This window comes from Mastomys coucha, unplaced genomic scaffold (genome assembly GCF_008632895.1).
Source record: "Mastomys coucha isolate ucsf_1 unplaced genomic scaffold, UCSF_Mcou_1 pScaffold4, whole genome shotgun sequence".
In the NCBI taxonomy this organism is placed as follows: Eukaryota; Metazoa; Chordata; class Mammalia; order Rodentia; family Muridae; genus Mastomys; species Mastomys coucha.
Genome location: NW_022196910.1, coordinates 16,946,240 through 16,966,244, shown reverse-complemented (window position 1 = coordinate 16,966,244; position 20,005 = coordinate 16,946,240). Strand labels below are relative to the sequence as shown.

The following is a 20,005-nucleotide window of genomic DNA, read 5'->3' as shown; positions in this document are numbered from 1 at the left end:
GACTTCCTTCCGTGATAAACAGTTGATACTGACATATAAGCCAAATAAACCCTTTCCTCCTTCACTTGCCATCACTGTATGTCATCACAGCAATGGAAACCCTAAGGCAATGGTACACGGGTCACTTCTTTGTTATTTTTATCATCATGATCATCGTCATCATAATCATCATCATATCTATAGCCTTCATCTGCTGCTTTGGTGGTAAAGTTTTGAATATTGGTGGAATATATAGCATTTTTTAAAAAGATAAACTTAAAATGATAATTTGAAGTAGATTAGGCTTTTAATCTTTCTTTTTTATCAAACGTTCAGTGTTTTTGAGAGTTTGGAGCCTGGACATACTATTAGTGAAATATAAAATGGTGTCATTGTTCTTGAGGGCTATAGGCAAGATATCTATATATATAGATGCATACTTGCACATAGGTATCCATGTATGTAATATGAAAGTATATCCTTTGGTATGTAAAATTTCCTACTTCTTGGAATTTGTTCTAAGAAAAGCACAGATAAAAATAATACAAAAGTTAAAAATAAATTGTTTATCAATAGAGATATAAAAACAAATCGTGGTATCTAAACACATTGAAATATTATATATTTATTAGAAATGATTATTTAATTGTATTCTTTTAAAGTCTTAAATATGCCCACAACCTATCCAGTATACATACTTTAAACATGCATGCACACTCATGCGCACACACACACACCCATCAATTTGCAGGATTGTGTCTGTATGACATTTCCTAGGTACACATGCATACTTTGCACAGAGATATTCTATTGAAATGTCAGTGAGAGGATTTCAGTTAATACAAATCACTTTTGTATTTTGCTATATTTACTTGTATATTTTTGGAAATGATAATATATTCTGTATTTAATCATGCATGAAGGCTATTTCAGTTCTGGAAAATAACAGCACCCAGAAGGAGACACCTAGACTTGGTCATAGCAATAGGGAGAGACACTGGCAGTGGTGGAGAAAGAGCCGCTGCACCTGCTGCATTATAAGCATCACTGTTATGAACATCCAAGTTCAGAAGCAGAAGAACTCCCCACTTCCTGGCCCTAGCTGTGGCAGAAATGTCACAGTACTCCTGAGCCAGACAGTTAAACCCGCAAAAATAAAAGCTTAGGGTTTTCTGAGACTGTGGTCACCAAAGAACCTGAATTAAAGATGGGCATCTACTGAATTTTATAGCCTCTTGCTTCATGAGTCTTTCTGAAGAAGAAAGCAAAAACTGAGAATTTCTTAAACTATAGCATAGCATAGTCTTGTGTGCACGTTGAACTGGGTGGAGAAACACTCTGTAGATGGTTTGTAATTTCCAGGCTGCCATTTTAAATTTTGAGGTTCTTGGGCTGCTTTAAAAAGAGGTTTAGGAAAGCTCGAATCTACTGCTAGTTTTGAGTAGATCATTTTTGAAGGAATCTTTTTTCTGGAAAACACTTATGTAAAAGAAGAAAATAATTTTTTTTAAAAAAGATTTATTTTATTTATTTTGTGTGCATGAGTACACTGTAGCTGTACAGATGGCCATGAGCCATCATGTATGTAGCTGCTGGGAATTAAACTCAGGACCTCTGCCGGCCCCGCTTGCTCTGGCCTCATTCACTCTAGCTGTCTTCAGACGCAACAGAAGAGGGCGTCTGATGTCATTACGGGTGGTTGTGAGCCACCATGTGGTTGCTGGGATCCGAACTCAGGACCTTCGGAAGAGCAGTCAGTGCTCTTACCCGCTGAGCCATCTCACCAGCCCTGAAAATCATTTTTGAAGACAGTTATTTTCCTTCCAAACTGTACCATCTTTAGGTACATTTAATACATTTAACATTTACTTTGTCATACTGAGATGAGCACCTAATGAAAATATCATTTGTTTGTTTGTTTGTTTGTTTATCCTCATGTCTTTTCTAGAATTTTCCAATGAGCAAAGTACCCTGTAAGAAAGATGCTGCCTCAGGCTCATTCTTCGCCAGAGACAACACCGCAAACTTTCTTCACTGGTGCCGACACATCGGGGTTGACGAAACTTACCTCTTTGAGTCTGAAGGTTTAGGTAAGAGCTGTTGCTGTCGGAGCTGTCAGTGTTTGTTAGGATGGTTGTGTGTCTGTCCCTCATTTCTAAACAGTGACTCAAAGTGCCATGTCACAGTTACTTATACAATTCATACTTCATTTATATGTGAAAGAGTGGGAGAAGCAGATACTAATCAAACGTAGTAAGCCTTTCCCTTATTATAATGGGCTTTACATATCTAAAATTCTCTTGAGTTGGCTGCCAGAAGATCCTGTAGTAATGATCTACTATTTTCCTGAAGATTGGTTCTAGCAGGTCTAAATTATTAGCAATTCCTCTTTACCCAGATCATTACAGAAATAACAGGTGAACTGTGCATTTAGTATTCAGACTTAATTGTAAATAATAGCTGCCATCCTTGTTGTGTTTTATAAAAAGATAAAGGGAGAAGGGATATGTTTGGTTGATGTGCAGTCAGGTGTGGGGGAAGGGCCCATGCTAAGGCATCCCTTCCCCCTAGGGACCAGCCAGATGATGATGATGATGATGATGATGATGACCACGGTATAGTATAGAATAGAGTTTATTTAGGGTATGGGGAGGGGAGTTGAGGGAGTAGAGACAGAGAAAAGCAGGGAGAGAGAGAGAAAGAGAGAAAGAGAGAGAGAGAGAGAGAGAGAGAGAGAGAGAGAGAGAGAGAGAGAGAGAGAGTAGAGGCCAGCCATGAGCATGTGGAAAGAGAGGGGGAAGCAGAAGCAAGAGGCCAGCAAGAGACCAAGAGAGAGAGGAGGGGCAAGCAGCCCTTTTACAGTGAGTCAGGAATACCTGGCTGTTGCCAGGTAACTGTGGGGCAGAGCCTAGACTAAATTCCAACAATCTTTACTATCTAAAAAGAATGATGTTTTTGACATTTCGTTAAAGAAATCATGCTCCAAGCTGGGTGGTCGTGGCATATGTCTTTAATTCTAGCACTCAGGAGGCAGAGGTTCAAGGTCAGCCTGGTCTACAGAGAGTACCAGGACAGTCAGTGGTACCCAGAGAAATCCTGTCTCAAAAAAACAAGCAAGCAAACAACAAAAAAACATGCTCCACTGAAAAATTGTTGATGCAATTTCTCGTTTTCTTAAGTCAGCAGAAGCGTCTATATAATACTAATGGAGCATCTGGCTGGCTGTTTTACACACACACACACACACACACACACACATACACACACACACGTGCACACACAAAAACATTCACACACACAAGCACACACACACATGCACAAAAACACATTCACACACACACACACATGTGCACATGCACACAGGCACACGTACATACACACACACACACACACACACACTCCAAAGCATTTGCAGATGTGTATGTGTATACATATGCATGTATAGAAATGCACATGCACGGAATGTATAATGCTGTGATAAGAGCTTTACCGCAAAGGGGACATTGTATTTCTAGACAGAGATTTTTATCACTGACGCTGTTTACAGCTCCTGATTTATGGTGATGGCTTTTGCAAACAGACTCTTGGTTGGATTTGCTAGTGTGGCCTGCTGCTGGCCGGGCTGCAGCCTGCTCCCTGTGCTTCTGCCTCCCTTGCCCAGTGTAGAGTTGGGCGCAGTGGTTTGCCTTGGAGGCCGCTGAGCTGTAAGCCCAGGTGTGCGGATTGTTACCCACAATGAAGCTGATTAAGTGGGCATCCAGCCACTTGAGATCAAAGGAAGGGGGAATGCTTTGAGTTTTCTCCTTTGTAGCTCGCTCTTTGAAACGGTCTAAGATAGTCATTTAGTTTTTAAATGTAGAAGACATCTTCCAGCAGTGCTGAAGGGTAGTGTAGCACTAAGAAAAATACTGTCAATACCCGTAATTCATTTGTAGGCATTGAAGTGATAATTTTCTTTTCTTTTCTTTTCTTTTTTTTAAACATCTGCTTGTCACTCAAAGTAATTTTATGAAAGAAATGTACTATTTTAAAGTCCTTGGGATATTTATAAAAACCGGTTTGAAATATTTCATGATAAATTCCTTTATTTCTGTAGATGTTAAATTCGAATGGAGGCTTTTTCTGTTGCTTTAAACAATAATACGTTACAGCCAGGCATGTTGGTACACACCTACAATCTCGGCCTGAGCAATGTATCAAGCAGGACCTGTTTCAGAGGATTTGTGTATGTAATAGATGCTATTCATACTTCAAGGAATGGCTGCCTCTTGTACTGGTGCAGTCAGTGTATGTGCTCAGAACACACTGCGCACTGGGTTAGGATTCCAAAGTTCCTTACTGTGGAAAGGTAGAAGAGCCATAGGCACTGTCCTGGGGAAGCTAGCATGCGGGCTGTGAAGAGTGTCCGGCTGCTGCCTCCTCCTCCTCTTCCTCTTCTTCCTCCTAATCTTCATCTTTCTCCTTCTCCTTCCTTCCTTCTACTTCTGCTCCTTCTCCTCTGCTCAACTTCTAAAGTTACATCATTTATTTTTTTTAATAGACCTGCAGAGGTTTTGTGTGTATCTAGATGTTATACCCCATCAAATATAATTTGCAAATAATTTTTTCATCTTCCACTTTATAGTATCCTTGGGTGTCTAGAATTTTAAAATTTTTTAAATTTTGTTTTATTATATATTACATTTACTGCATATTTTACAAATATATATGTGTATATATATACACATATATATATGTATATATTTTTTAAATATATATATATACATATATGTGTGTATATATACATATATGTATATATATACATGTGTATACACACATATATATGTGTGTGTGTATATATATATATATGAATGAGTGCTTGGTCTGTATGTATGTCTGTGTATCATGTAATGTATGTACCTGGTGCCTGGGAGGCCAGATGCCTTTAGACTGGAATTTAGACAGTTTCCAGCCATCTATGGATGTTGGGAAATGAACCTGGAGCCCCTGAAAGTATCAGTGCTCATAACTGCTGAGCCATCTCTCCAGTCTCAAATTTAACCTTTCTTAAGTTTGTCTCTTTATTTTTTGTACTTGGTTGTATCTAAGTACCATGGCTTAACAAAGGCAATGCAGGTTTTTACCTGTTTATCTTGTATTGTTTTGAGGCCACAAACTGTGATGTTGATCAGAACTGAAGTGAGTGGTACTCCTATCTTTAGCCTGGCTTCAGGAGGAAGGGCTTCCACCATTTACCTTAAATGTAACGATATTAGGATGCTACTAGCTGTGGGTTTTTCATGTATGCTGTTTATCAGATTGGGAAATCCCCCTCCCTTTTTTGTCTTTTTCACACATTGAAATGGTGTTAGATTCTTTGAAATTCTTTAATCTGTATGTTATCTCCTTTTTGTGTGATGTAGGGCCACTGTTTCTATTAATTAGATTGGTTGATTTTCATATATTCAACTATTTACATTCCTGGCATAAATTGTACTTGTCCACTGCATGCTGCTGGATTGTGTGGCCAGTGTGTTGAAGATGGTTACGTTCATATCTGTGAGGCTTCGATACTGGTTTTTGGTTTTCTTTTGATATCTTTCTCCGGCTTCTGCCTTTGTTTTGAAGATAATGAGGCTTCAGAGTGTAAGTTAGGAATTGCTCCTTCCTGTTTTTGTAAAGTCTGAGAACTATATAAAGTCGAGATGACATGTCTCTTTGAACAGCATCTCCAGCAGAGAGATCTATACTGTAATGTGTTCAGAGGAGAGCAGAGGTCAAGTGTCGGCTGTGTTCTCCACCTTATTTTTGAGCCAGGATTTCTTGCTAAACCTGGAGCTCATCAGTTTGTCTAGGTTGGACAGCCATTGAGCCTTGGGATCTTCTGTGTTTATCGGTCTCAGCACTGTGGTTACAGATGTGTGGCACCATACTTGGCTGTTGGGACTGGATATCAGAACTCCGGGTCTTTTATTTGACCTTTATGACTGAGCCTTCTCCCCAGCCCTTACTATACTGTACTGCTATTAAGTCCATAGGTTCTAAAATCTGAAATGCTGTACAAGTAAACACCCTGGGCCACTGTCCATTCCTTTTTGCTTGTTAGTTTAATTATTTTAGCACAGAAGAAATATTTATATAGAGACAATAAAAATGTGCTTTCTGAGTCTTCTCTAGGCAAGTAAGCCTGCTGTCTTCATTTTTCTTTCTTATACTCTCTCCTCTGTCAGAATGTATTTCCTGTCTTATATCTGAGTCTTAAAACATATGCTCTTTTTTTCCCCAGTTTTACATAAAGACCCCAGACAGGTGTACCTTTGTCTTCTTGAGATTGGTCGGATTGTGTCAAGGTGCGTATTTCTCAACATTTCAGAATTTCAAAATCATAAATACCTTTAAACCACTTAAATTTTATCATAGTTTCTGTACCCAAAGGACATGATTCCTGATTAAAATGGAGTAACCCGATTTTCTGTTTTATCTTTCTGTGTCTTTATTTATTTGTATCTACATGAGCATGTGGCAGCATTTGTTGTCTTCTTTCACCTTGCCTTCATTTCACATGAAGTTGTGGAAATGCTCCTTAACATTTCCGGATTAAGAACAGGGTAAAAACATGCAGTTCAAAGCAGAGCAGGTCCCATTGGGTAAGAAGGCTGAGCCCCTGTGTCCTGCATGCCTGCCTGCCAGCTTGTTTTAAAGCTGCCTTTCAGTATACCAGGAAAAAAAACTGAAAATATTACATAACACCAGATATATGTTGTGATATGGAGATTGTAGTTGAGTTTTGGGCAATCTGAAACATTAAAAAGGATGTCCAGCTGTCTCTGCGACAATTTGTAGAAGAGCCATACAGACTTTCTCCAGAAACAAAACCTTACCTGTCTTGATCTGCAGAGTTATAGTTGGGTCTACGCTGAATGATCGATCAGATTCCCCGGCTTGCTTTCAGGTACGGAGTTGAGCCACCAGTATTGGTAAAACTTGAGAAAGAAATTGAGCTGGAAGAGACTTTGCTTAATGCCTCAGGCCTTGAAGAGTCTATCAACATCCCCAAATCCTGCTGTCAGCAAGAAGAGCTACATGAAGCTGTAAGTAAGCACTGTGCTTTTTGGACTATGCCAGGTGACATTTTATAGTTTTGTGTATTTTTAAATTGCTACTAGAAATACTGTATATAAAAGAAGATGGTTTCCAATCAGAATATATCCCAGTTACTAACCTCCGCTCTCTGAGTTCTTCGTGTGTGTGTGTGTGTGTGTGTGTGTGTGTGTGAAGAATATATGTATGCTCAAAGAATGACAGGTAAAGGCCACAAGAAGGAAATGGGTCTTTTTTTTTTTCTCTTTGTAAATATGATGACATTATAATCTGGCTTGTAAATAATCAAGGATTGCTTTCTTGGTTGTATATTGCATTTGTTTTATAGTAATAGCCCAAGCGTGAGGTGATGAGAGGTTGAATTTGGTCATAGTGGTGAGCAGTGGAGCAAGCGGAATGAGTGTAAGCCATGTTTTGGAAGTCCTGTTAAGGACTTAAGGATTGTGAGGGAGAGACAGATCCAAGGTGGTTGGCAAGGTTAAATGGATGGTACCCAGATGCTAGGGGAAACGGAGGAGGCAGACAAAAGTTGCGAGGATAAACTGATGGGTTTCTCTGAACATTGTCCCTAACAGACAATATGCAGAATTGTTATATGGTGGGCCGTGTTGTGAAGGTTCTCTCAACAGTACCTGCTCCTTCTGTAGAATAAATAGAATCAATTCTTTAGGTTCTAAATCTTCTTCAGTGACTGTGATATAAGTGATGGAGGTGGGTGGAATATCAAACATTTTCTGGGACTGTAATTTAGAATAACTAGAAGATTTGTAGCATTTTAAAGAAAAGTTTAGTGTAGGAAATTATTTGACAATAAAAAGAGATCATTAGTAATAAATATTTAGTAATGCTTCTTTTCTTGTTTAATTAATTTCCTTGATAACTCATTCAGCCTGTAGCCTGGTGAGCAGGTGGTAGAGCCTGCTGCACAAGCATGAGAGACCGAGCTCTGCAGCACCCATGTTAAACTCAGCTGTGGAGGTGTGTATGTGTGCGACCCTAGTGCTGCGGGGTGGGAGGGAGTGGGCAGAGACACTCAGTTTGCTGGAGCTCCCTGGCCCACCAATCCAGCCAATAGATGAGCTCAGAAGAAGAAAAAGAAGGAGGAAGAGGAGAAAGAGAAGACGACACGCTTGATATAGACTTCTTGCTTCCACATACAAGAGTTTGCATATGTGCCTACACTCGCATTATACAGACCAACATAGAAAACACATGTATCACACTGATACACACACATATATATATACACACAAAATAAAATAGAATAAATATTAAGATTACCTTGTAAAACAGATTAAGAATGTCAGTTGGAAAAGCTTTTATTAGCTCAAAAGTATTTACCTATATTATTGATATATTTGATGATTATAAGTATCAGAAAGGGAAGCAGAAATAATATGGTAGACAAGTTATTTAAATCTTCATGAGGCCTTAAAGAATGATAATTAACAAAGGAAACTGAAATATATTTTGTTAAATAAAACATTTCGATATAATTTATTATGTGGAGACAGTACACTTGATAGGAAAAACACTTTCAGTGGGCAGATGTGCAGGGACATACAAAAAGAAAGTATAATTTTGAACTTTAGTAATTAAGAAAATAAGATAGCAACAAAATACCATTTTTTTCTAATAGCAAAAGTTTTAAAAGTTGGGAAACTGAAAGCTGTATAAATCGTGGTGAAACTATACTTAGGAATTGCTATTGTTAATGAAAACTAGTGTATAATTGTGAAAATAGATATTAAGAGCAGCTAACAGCTGGTTGTGGTGGCACCAGTAGGATTTGCTGAAGGAGACAGAGGCAGGAGGATTACGAGTTCAAGGCCAGCCTGGGTTACACACCTTTAATCCCAGCACTGGAGGCAGAGGCAGGGGGATTTCTGAGTGAAGCCAGTCTGTTCTACAGAGTGAGTTCTAGGACAGCCAGGTCTATACAGAGAAACCCTGTCTTGAAAAACCGGGGTGGGGGAGGGGAAGAGCAGCAAACATACTCTATTTTCATTTTTATTATAACAGAGGTCAGTAAAAAATAAACAAAAATGTTTGTTATACTATTAATTATAATGGGAGAAAATAAGTAATATTAAAAACCCTCCAGTGGGGCAAAGGCTTGATTAGGATTCAGTATTGTCACAGACTTATCATTTTATGTGATTGCTATGACAGTTATGTAGCGGGAAGAAAATGCAGATTTTATGAAAAATGTGTATGTGGAAAAAATGGGCATCAGGAGAGTGAAAACTAGGCAGTTTCAGTGTAGATTGTTTCCTTTAGCTATTTCCTTCAGTGCTGATAATTATGCAATTAACAGATCTAGAAAAAAAATTGTTATATCCACAGCTCATTCATCACCTTGTGCAGGCTCTGCTAGCGATGGCCACCAGTGTTAACAGCTTCAAATTGCCAAATATAAGCTCTGATTTGGACGCAGACCTGAATTCTTACTGTGAGACCTACAACCAAGCATACCTCTTTCAATATATACATCCAGTGGCCACCTATACATGGACATTATATGCAGATATCCTAGGTTAATATTTAGCATATAGGACAATTGCTGTTTGGTTTGTTGGGCTGGAGCCAATTAAATATGCAAACTGAACGTGAAATTTTATAAACTTAAGAAAGTTTAACCTTCAGGGTCTTGTTTCATGTATGTGCTGGACGTGGATGTGGGTGCACATGCGCAGATGCACTCAGGCTGTGAGCAAGAGGAACTCTGTTGAGTGACTTACAGGGACCAATCCCAGTAGTTTACAAGCACATTTTCTTGTTAAGTGAACACCATAAGGAAATAGAATCTATTAACATAATATTATCAGACCCTCTGAATTCGTAATTGTTAACTTATTTTTGGTAGATAATTAAGGCAATCATAAATATCTCTGTAGTGCACAGCTAAATTGGATGTATCCAAAGATGATGTTTAAAACATTAGGATTAAGTTCAATTAAATGAATATATTATGATATATTTAGTATGATAAGTAATTGTGAAAATAGTTATGACCTTTTTTGTTGTTGTTGTTTTGTTTTGAGATGGGGTCTCACTATGTCACCCTGGCTGGCCTGGAACACAGTAGGTAGACAAGGCTGGCCTCAAACAATTGGAGCTTTCCGGCCCCTTCCTCCTGCATGTTAGGATTAAAGATGTACACCAGCATGCCAAGCACGACTTTGTTTGTTTTTTTTTTTAAAGGCTTGTTTTCTTTTTTCTTTTTTTCTGAGACAAACTTTTTTTTAAAAATTATTTATCTTTATTTATTTGAGTACACTGTAGCTATCTTCAGACACACCAGAAGAGGGCATCAGATCCCATTACAGATGGTTGTGAGCCACCATGTGGTTGCTGGGAATTGAACTCAGGACCTCTGGAAGAGCAGTCAGTGCTCTTAACTGCTGAGCCATCTCTCCAGCCCAACTTTTTTTAAATATGAGGAGAAAACCCAACAATTCAAACTTGATGAGCTCATGCTGCCTAAAGACCAGCAAGTATGCTTGAGTTCACTTGATTGTCTTATCCGTTCACTGCCCTTCGGTGTTGATGACGTCAAGCCTGCTTGCAGTTGGTCTAAGAGGGGGAGGCCTAGCTCTCATCACAGGTAGCCGTTATTGCTGGTCTAGCTGTGTCTGATTTCAAAACCTGTTAACAAGGACTGGAGGAAAGATAGATATATAATGGTTTTTTTTTCACTTAATCATATTTCAAAATGTAAAATATGGATTTACTGCATTTCTTTTCCTAGCTACTACAATTTTACCATCTTCCGAGGTTCAGGGAACATTGAGGAAAGGAAGGTCCAAAGACTGTATGAGCCCAGAGGTCACAGCACAGTATTGTGAAATAGAACTGGTGTGCTCATAAAGCTCACAGTAGTTGGTTGTCTGCATAAGACCTGCACAACAGGATTAAGCCAGTTGGCACTCTAGCATGAATGGGGTCACCAGGTCCCACCCTTAACTCAGAAGCGCTTGGCATTTGATAGATGTTGGGGAAGGGAGAGTCGGATTTCTTCAGGTGTGTGGCCCCCTGTAGGTTGCCAAGATCCAATGGACAAGCCTGCAGCCACTTGTATATGGCAGCACCAAGTGTGCGCAGTGGATTATCAAAGATCAGAGAAGGCGTGGGGCTGGAGAGGTGGCTCAGTGGCTAGGTTAAGAGCAATGGCTATTCATCCAGAGGTCTTGAGTTCAATTCCCAGCAACCACATGGTAGCTCACAAACATCTCTAATGTGATCAGAAGCCCTCTTCTGGTTGTCTAAAGGCTGACAGTGTACTCACATACATAAAATAAATAAATCTTTAAAAAAAAAAAAACAAAAAGTCACGCAGTCTGGAGGGGAACGTGAAGAAGTGTTGGGCAGCAGGTGAAAGTGGGGAGCTGAAGGCAGATGTAGTCAAAATACATTGTATACATGTCTGATATTCTTAATAAATGAAAGAAGATCTTTGAGGGATAGAAGTAAGGGTTTTCCCCCCTTCAATTTCCTTATGCTTCTCGAATTGAGATATAGTTTTACCTAATCCTGAGCACATACACATACATCTCTGCTTATTTTAGCAGGAACTTGGAACAAATCTAGGTATTCCCACATTACTAGTTTAGCACTGTCTTAATGGAAAAGTGAAAACTCTTACTTAGCCTTTATTGGACTGAATAGTCTTTGATTTGAGGTAAATGTAATTATTTATGGCTTAAACATTTCAGACCTGATGAGCTCATGCAGCAAGTATGCTTGAGTTGACTTGATTGTCTTATCCGTTCACCGCCCTTCAGTGTTGATGACGTCAAGCCTGCTTGCAGTTGGTCTAAGAGGGGAAGGCCTAGCCCTCACCACGACTAGCCGTTGTTGCTGGTCTAGCTGTGTCTGATCTCAAAACCTGTTAACAAGGACTGTAGGAGAGACATTATATAGTTGAACCGGCTTTCCATCTTTATCTCTGAGATTCATTTTCCTGTCAAACAGCATTGCATTTTAAGTTTTAATAAGAACTTTCCCTGGTAAGCACTGGGTGCTGATGCTTATTTCTCACCGTAGGTTAAACACATTGCTGAGGACCCTCCTTGCAGCTGCTCCCACCGATTTTCTATTGAGTACTTATCTGAAGGGCGGTACCGGCTAGGGGAGAAAATACTCTTTATAAGGGTAAGTCTGCTGTTGACAGCCTGTATTCATGGGATTTGTCTTAGAATTGGGTTCATTTTTTACCAACCTCCTTTGGATTCCCCCCTTACCTTTTAAAACAAATTAGAATAGAGGGGCTATTCATGGAAGAATTTCACTGTACAGGAAGAAATATGGTATGCTTGATTCCAGGAATTTTAAGTGAGTTTGAGTAGATGCTTTTAACATTCAAGTAACTAACTAGAAGACAGCTGAGACTGTTTAAACATTGAATAAAATTAATGTGCTTCTGGGACTTTACTGCATTTTTCAGATTTTCTTAAATGGACTAATTTTTCCATCAATTCCCTAAGAAGACATGAACAAAATAGAATGTCCACTAAGATCAGTATTAGTAGTCAGAAAATAAATAGAAATATTGCCATTCATGATGAGAATACTTTCAGGAGGAAGCATAAAGTCTTTGTCTTAGGTCACACAGCAGTATGGTGAGAATACCCATATTATAGCCTTCCTTTGTCCCATCTGCAGTTGATTACTTCTCCCTTTTGTTGATAAGTTATTAAAATGTCACCCGTTTAGCAATTTTCTACTTTTGATATAATGTAAGAGCTGTTTTCTCTTGATTCAGGAACACAGTATAAAAGTACTTAAACACACAGTTCCACTATCCACATCTCTTTCAGTTCACACAGAATCCTCACATTCCCCCCTGGATCCAACTCATAGAGAAACCCCAATTCACTTTCTATCTTTGAATTAGCGTTCTTTACACCTCACACATGTGTATAATGTGTTCTGATTATTCTCCATTCTCTTGTTATCTCGCCTCATCCTGATCAACTCAATTTCATCTTCCCTACCAATCCCTTCCTGTCCTTATGGCTTTTGGGGTTGTTGTGCAACTTAATTAGTTTAGTTAAGACCTTCCGTGACCATCAGTGTAGGTATTGGATTGAAACTTCCCATTGGAGCCTAGCAAAGGTCACCAGTGGATGTCCAATTGAAGGCAATTTCCCTTCTCCCTGAAGCAATCAATAGCAAATAGAAGCGTGTTAGTTTTATGTTAACATTATTTAGCCAAACCAACCCGAAGAGAGACTTGGGATAAGTGACTGTGGGGTCTTCCGGTTTCCTTTCTTAGCAGATAGTCAGCAGGGAGAGGTCCCCAAGTCCCTCCTCCACCCATGCCTGACTGATGGGCCCAGTCCTACACAGACTCAGTACAGCTATTCACATCAGCTAGGGGTTTATTACTGCAATGGCTGTGTTTCGCCCAGAAGATGAAATTTCTTAGCCTTTCTTCCTGTCATCTGACTCTTACTCCCTTTCCACCCCCTCTTCCAGTCTGTTTCCTGAACCTCAGAGGGAATAAATAATATTAGTGGCTCGCTCTCTCCCTCTTCTCTTTCTGCTACTGCCCCCTCTCTCCCTCTCGATTAAACCTCTTACACGTGGAAAAAAAGTGATATTAGTGCTAAACACTTATCCATTACATGTACTCAGCATTCTCCGAGGCCGTGGATCTGCATTCAACACGGTTCACTCCAAAGAGCATGTTCTTTGATTAGGGCCAAGAGTAAGCAACACTTAGTTAAGTTAGTGTTGTAAACATGAGGTGCACAGACTGGGATTTAGAGCTAAAATGTAAAGCGGAGCTCAGATAGCTGAGCTGGTCACATTGGCAGAGCCAGGGTTTGTTTTATCCCCATAAAAATACCTGTGTAGGGGCAGCCTGGTGGGTTTGAGGCTGACCACAAATAACTTAATCTCTTAGAGCCATTCTTATCTGCAAGGATGACTTCTATAAGTGGTTTGTTTTGTTTTAAAGGTTCATTTATTTTATGTGTATGAGTACACTATAGCTGTCTTCAGACACACCAGAAGAGGGCATCAGATCCCATTACAGATGGTTGTGAGCCACCATGTGGTTGCTGGGGCTTGAACTCAAGAACCTCTGGAAGAGCAATCAGTGCTCTTAACTGTTACGGCTGAGCCATCTCCTGCCTTATATAAATGTTTGAAAGATGAAATTGATAGACTATAACTTTCAAATTTAAAATACAAGTTTTAGTTGTCCTTTCTAATTAGTTTTTTTGTCTACCATGAGGCTTTCTGCTGTCTTCTTCCCTTCTGTCAGTGCTCAATCCATGGAACAATATTGCTATTTCAGTTTTCTATATTAATTGTGTGGATTTTAGGATACAAATGATTTGTAAATATTTGTATTACAAAGTGAAAGGCTTTTACCATTAGTTGAATAACCTAATATTAAGGTTATTATTTTATTTATTTTATTATTTATTAAAGAGAGAGAGAGAGAGAGAGAGAGAGAGAGAGAGAGAGAGAGAGAGAGACTGTCAATTTGAAAACAAAGTTGTTGGCACCTACTTGGGTTTCCCCAGGTCACAGCAAATGCAAATCATGATTATGGACAGATTGAAGCTACACACCTCACAGTTTCCCTGTTAACTTTTTTTATTTTCATTTTTGGGGCAGATGCTTCATGGAAAACATGTTATGGTCCGAGTTGGTGGAGGCTGGGATACTCTGCAAGGGTTTTTGCTGAAATATGACCCCTGTCGAATACTGCAGTTTGCTACCCTAGAACAAAAAATTTTAGCATTTCAAAAAGGAGTTTCTAATGAAAGTGTGCCAGATTCGCCTGCCAGAACGCCTCAGCCTCCAGAAATGAACCCTTTGTCAGCAGTTAATATGTTTCAGAAACAAAATTTAAAACCTGGCACACCAGTGAGTGTTCTGAAGAGCAAGGAGAAACAGGTACGCCCGCCAGGTGCACGGCTGCCTGCATCGTCAGTAAAAGGTAATTTGGCTTCCCTGTCTACCCGTTCTAAACGTCCCGATTCTCCAGCATCATTTCCACATCCCAAGGTCACATCTTTGAAGGGCATAGCCAAAAAGACGAATGCTCCTTCCAACAGTGTATCGTCGTCCCCGGCTTCTCTAAATCCAGGGGCTAAACCAAGCACTGCGCAGTGTACATCAGTGTCGGCGAGAAAATGTGTCACCTTCCCCAAGACTGCTCAGACCAAGGCTCTTCCAGCCCAGAATTCCAGAGACCTATCTAAGTCTAGACTTTTACCAAGTAAATCTCCTGGAAAAATTGAACCAAAGCATTTGAAACACAATCATCTTTCTTCCAGAGATGAGTCACATACAAATTTATCATCCAAGTGCCCAAAGCTACCTAAAGGAACCATGCATGGAAGGCCTAACCTTTCTCCTTTCCAGCTGCCTGCAAAAGTGACAAAACCCAGTTCTAAAACCAGAGCCATAGGTCTAGGGACACAGTCTCAGCCACCTGATAGAACTCTGAAATCAGGGGCAGTCTCAGCACAAAGCCTTCAGTCTACATTGAATTTAAATGATCCAGCTTCTGTGTGTTCAGGGTCCTCTGCAAAAGCTACTCAGGAATCGAAAGGTAAGAATACAGTTTCAGTTGCCAAAAGGCAACCTCAGAGTAAGGGTGTCTGCCAGAGTCCGGGACCTGGCTCTTCAAAGTCTCCTGGCCGTACCCCACTGTCTATTGTGACTGTTCCCCAATCAGCTACCAAGACAACAACTGTCTCAAAGTCAGCAAAGACTACTATGAAGAGCCAGTACTCCGCTAAAGGGCCTCCCCAAAGCAGCAAGCCACCAGCTTCGTCCAGGAAGCCACCCTCAACTGGTAAGGGAGCAGACAGTCGAGATAAAACCCCTACTGCCAAGAAAAAGGAAGAGGATGACCATTATTTTGTTATGACTGGAAATAAGAAGCTTAGAAAATAAATACACTTGTGTCACTTCAACAACTCAGGGTGATCAATGACTGGCGATCCACAAGGATCACCAAAGATCTTCCTATTTGTGTCTGTCTGGAAAGCTGCAGACATGAGGTCAAGATGGGACAAAGCTGGGTCAGGGAGAGGATGCGTGCATTTGGCATGTTGATGGACAGACGTATGAGTTCCGATCTGTATCATCTTGCTAATGTCTGCTGTTTGAGGGGAACGTAAGAGTCCAAGAACACTACTAGAATTGTAACTATTGTTGGTATATTTTGGAACAGGTGTTAACTATGGAGATTATCTGCTAATGGCAACTCTGACGCTCTTAAACACTAGTTACTGTGCTCAGTCACAATGCAGTGGTTTGCTTGGCGTGTGCCTATAATCCCAGCTCCGAAGGCTGAAGCAGGGCTACACAGTAAACCCCAGCAAGGTTTCGCAATGTGCTATAATGCGCACCTAAGTTAATTTATTGGTCAGGAATCGTGGTCCAGCCATCTTAAGGACCAATGGCTCCTGCTGCTTACTCTGATATTATTCTGGATTAAATGGAATTCTTATTATTTAAATCTCTATACTCTTTCCATATCAGAAAGGACTGTTTATTTTAATTAAACTGGGCTTTTATTAATATTGGTATCATTTTGTAACCAGTATTTTTGATAAAAAGAAGAAAAAAACTCAAGCAAGTTAACTTATTGAATCATAAGCTGAAATTTAGTAAGAATTAAAGTTTTTTTTAAAATATCTTTAATAATCTAGACACTTTATATCTTATTTTTTAGATGAGGTCTGTGCATTACGGTGGGGAAACATTTAACAGCTTTTAGATATTTTAAACAGACATTTCCTATGTGTACAGATAAATTTTTTTCATTAAAATAATGTGTTTTGATACCAGAATAAGGTTTTACTGATCTTAAAATTAAAAGGGATTGGGGTGGGGGGAGTGGCTCAACGGATAAATCACATCTAGTGCAGGCATGGGGATTGGAGTTTGGGTCCCCATACCTACATATAAATCTGGGCCAGCTTGATAGTCTGCCTGTAGTCCCAGCACTCAGGAGGAAGAGACAGGATCTCCTGAGACAAGCTGGCTGGCTAGGCGAGCCAATGGCTGAGATCCAACTTTTTTGAGAGACCCTACTTAGTAAAGTAGGAAAATATGAAAAGTCAATATCTGGTCTCTCTACATACAGACCCATACATAAATGCCTGCACACGTGCACACACACATATGAATGCATATATGCACACAAACACATACACACATGCACACTACATATTGTGACACATACAAAAAATCAAGATGGTATTAAGAGAGCCTTAGTGTGATACAACGCATATATCCTATTAGGTGACTTGTATTTCTTTTGATAGCACACTGCCGATTTTAATTAGAGCCTCAAATTATGTTCATCTTCATTAGTAAAGCCATGTTGTGCTCAGTTTCCCAGTGCCCGGCAGACACTGTGGTGTATGTGGTGCCTTCTGTTCTGTAGGCAGATTCTCTTCAGGAATATCCAATGATGTAATGACAACATAAACACCTTCCACCCACAGGGATACTTGTAAATGACTTATGTACCGGCTTGTCAGTATTTAAAGTTTATTAATGTACTTTGAGAACTTTTAAGGGTGTTAAGTAACTATGGTATTACCAGTTATTATAAGTTTTAGGAAAAAAAAACAGGTCTAAGAGGTACATGCTTGTAATTTCATTGCTTGGAAAGTGGAGGCAGAAGGATCAGAAATTCAAGGTCATCTTCAGTTATGTACTGGAGTCATGTCTCAAAAAAAAAAATTGGCACTTTGACTCCTCTTTTTTTTTTTAAAAAAAGATTTATTTATTTATTATATGTAAGTACACTGTAGTTGTCTTCAGACACACCAGAAGAGGGCATCAGATCTCATTACGGGTGGTTGTGAGCCACCATGTGGTTGGTTTGAACTCATGACCTTCCAAAGAGCAGTCGGTGCTCTTCCCCGCTGAGCCATCTCACCAGCCCTTGACTCCTCTTTTATAACTCAAATACCCTCCCTTTAAAACCTCCTTTCCATCCTCTTTCTTTTCCTTTATTTTCTTTGTGATACTGAGGATCTTGTTCTGGGGTGTCTCACATACTGAGGATCTTGTTCTGGGGCGTCTCACATTGATAGATCAGCATTGTGACTGAGTTTCCTCGCCAGCCCCTTCAAATACGGTTACTAACACAAACAAAATAGCTTACACAGACGTGCCATCATTAAGTGAGTGAGCATCGTAGCTGGCTGCAGGCATTCTCTAGACCGACATACAGCAAGAGTACCTTTTGTAAAGATCCAGTGATCTTTACTCAAGCAGTGTGCTTAAAATCAAAGATCTGCTCAGGATAGCTTACAACAGAAAGCCGCCAAAAACTTCCCAAACTTCTTTCGGTTCTGAGCATCATGAGTGGCGATATTTACATCCTTGAAAGCACCTCTAATACTCAAGAGATGCCAGGAGCATTTCTAGTAATCAAGAATATCTAACGTGCCTTTCAAAGAGGAAGAATTGTACCTTTAGAGAGACTATTCCCTCATATAGAGGACCATAAAACTATTTCTAGATCAGTAACTTCTGAGAATTAAAAGAAGAATATAAATTATACTGTAGGCAGACTGAGCCTGTGACTCAGTAGATTGTACAGTTTTATAGACATTATCTCTTGTGCTGGGTAATCAAGAAGAAAGATACTCCCAGACACCTGGCACAAATTCCAGAATTAATTTTAGAATTATTTATTGAAAATAAAGGATTTTTTGGGTTTTTTTGTCTGCTCTTTCTCCAACTATAGGCACATAGGGTCATTGTACTGGCTGGTTTTGTGTGTCAACTTGACACAGGCTGGAGTTATCACAGAGAAGGGAGTTTCAGTTGGGGAAGTGCCTCCATGAGATCCAGCTGTGGGGCATTTTCTCAATTAGTGATCAAGGGGGTAGGGCCCCTTGTGGGTGATGACATCCCTGGACTGAAGGTCTTGGGTCCTATAAGAGAGCAGGCTGAGCAAGCCAGGGGAAGCAAGCCAGTAAAGAACATCCCTCCATGGCCTCTGCATCAGCTCCTGCTTCCTGACCTGCTTGAGTTCCAGTCCTGACTTCCTCTGGTGATCAACAGACATGTGGAAATAAGCCAAAAAAAACCCTTTCCTCCCCAACTTGCTTCTTGGTCATGATGTTTGTGCAGGAATAGAAACCCTGACTAAGACAGTCAGTTTCTCTTTCTGTGTACCCTGTCATCCCTAAACATAGGTTTTATGTAAATTCAATTCCATGGGGCTAGAGAGAAGGCCCAACAATTAAGAACACTTGGTATTCTTGTAGAGGACCTGAATTCTATTTCGAGCACTCACATGGTGGCTCACAAGCATCCAGAACTTTTCTTTCAGGGTATCTGATGCCCACTTCTGGTCTCCACAGGTACCAGGCATGTATATCGTACTCATACATACATATAGGCAAAACATTCATACACGTAATAAGTAAATGAATCTAAAAAGCCTTTCCCTTACAAATTAAAAAAGAAGTTAAATGCCTTCTAATATATTTTGGTATTTCCTAAAGGAGCTGGTGAATCTCTGCCACAATTTAAAAAAAAATTTATATTGCAGTTTTACTCACTTCTTTTACTAGTAGTGTGAAATTACATAAGGTCTTTTTGTGCTTAATATTTAATAAACCAAATATTAAGCATAAAATGCTGATGTACCTGGAAGATGCAATGTGTGGTTTCTTAAAAGTAGGATTTTTTTTCTTTTTCTTTGTAATAATTTACTAATGTGTAATTATATAAAGCTGAACAAGAATGGGAAATGACTACTTTTATACTAGGCTCCAAGTGAGGTGTTTGAAAGAGAGTGCCTTCTGAATGCACCGAGTCTTAGTGACCTTGGCCTGTCAGCCCCACAATGTCTCCTTATGCAGCTGCGGCTTGCCTGGCATTCTCTAGGTAGCCCAGGCTGGCCTTGACCTCATAGTAATCCTCCTGCCTCAGCCTCCTGAGT

General features: G+C 39.8%; 1 protein-coding gene across 4 annotated transcripts in view; it reads left to right on the top strand.

The window, feature by feature from the left end:
• Window positions 1-17,653, top strand: part of Gas2l3 (growth arrest specific 2 like 3) — a 32,339-nt gene extending 14,686 nt beyond the window's left edge. For all 4 annotated transcript variants that reach the window (XM_031349529.1, XM_031349526.1, XM_031349527.1 and 1 more), the window contains 5 exons: window positions 1,928-2,069; window positions 6,245-6,308; window positions 6,911-7,049; window positions 12,106-12,213; window positions 14,692-17,653. In XM_031349529.1, the coding sequence (XP_031205389.1) occupies window positions 1,928-2,069; window positions 6,245-6,308; window positions 6,911-7,049; window positions 12,106-12,213; window positions 14,692-15,981 (1,743 nt within the window). In that variant the 3' untranslated portion in view covers window positions 15,982-17,653. The remainder of the gene's footprint in view (window positions 1-1,927; window positions 2,070-6,244; window positions 6,309-6,910; window positions 7,050-12,105; window positions 12,214-14,691) is intronic.
• Window positions 17,654-20,005: the final 2,352 nt, after the last annotated feature.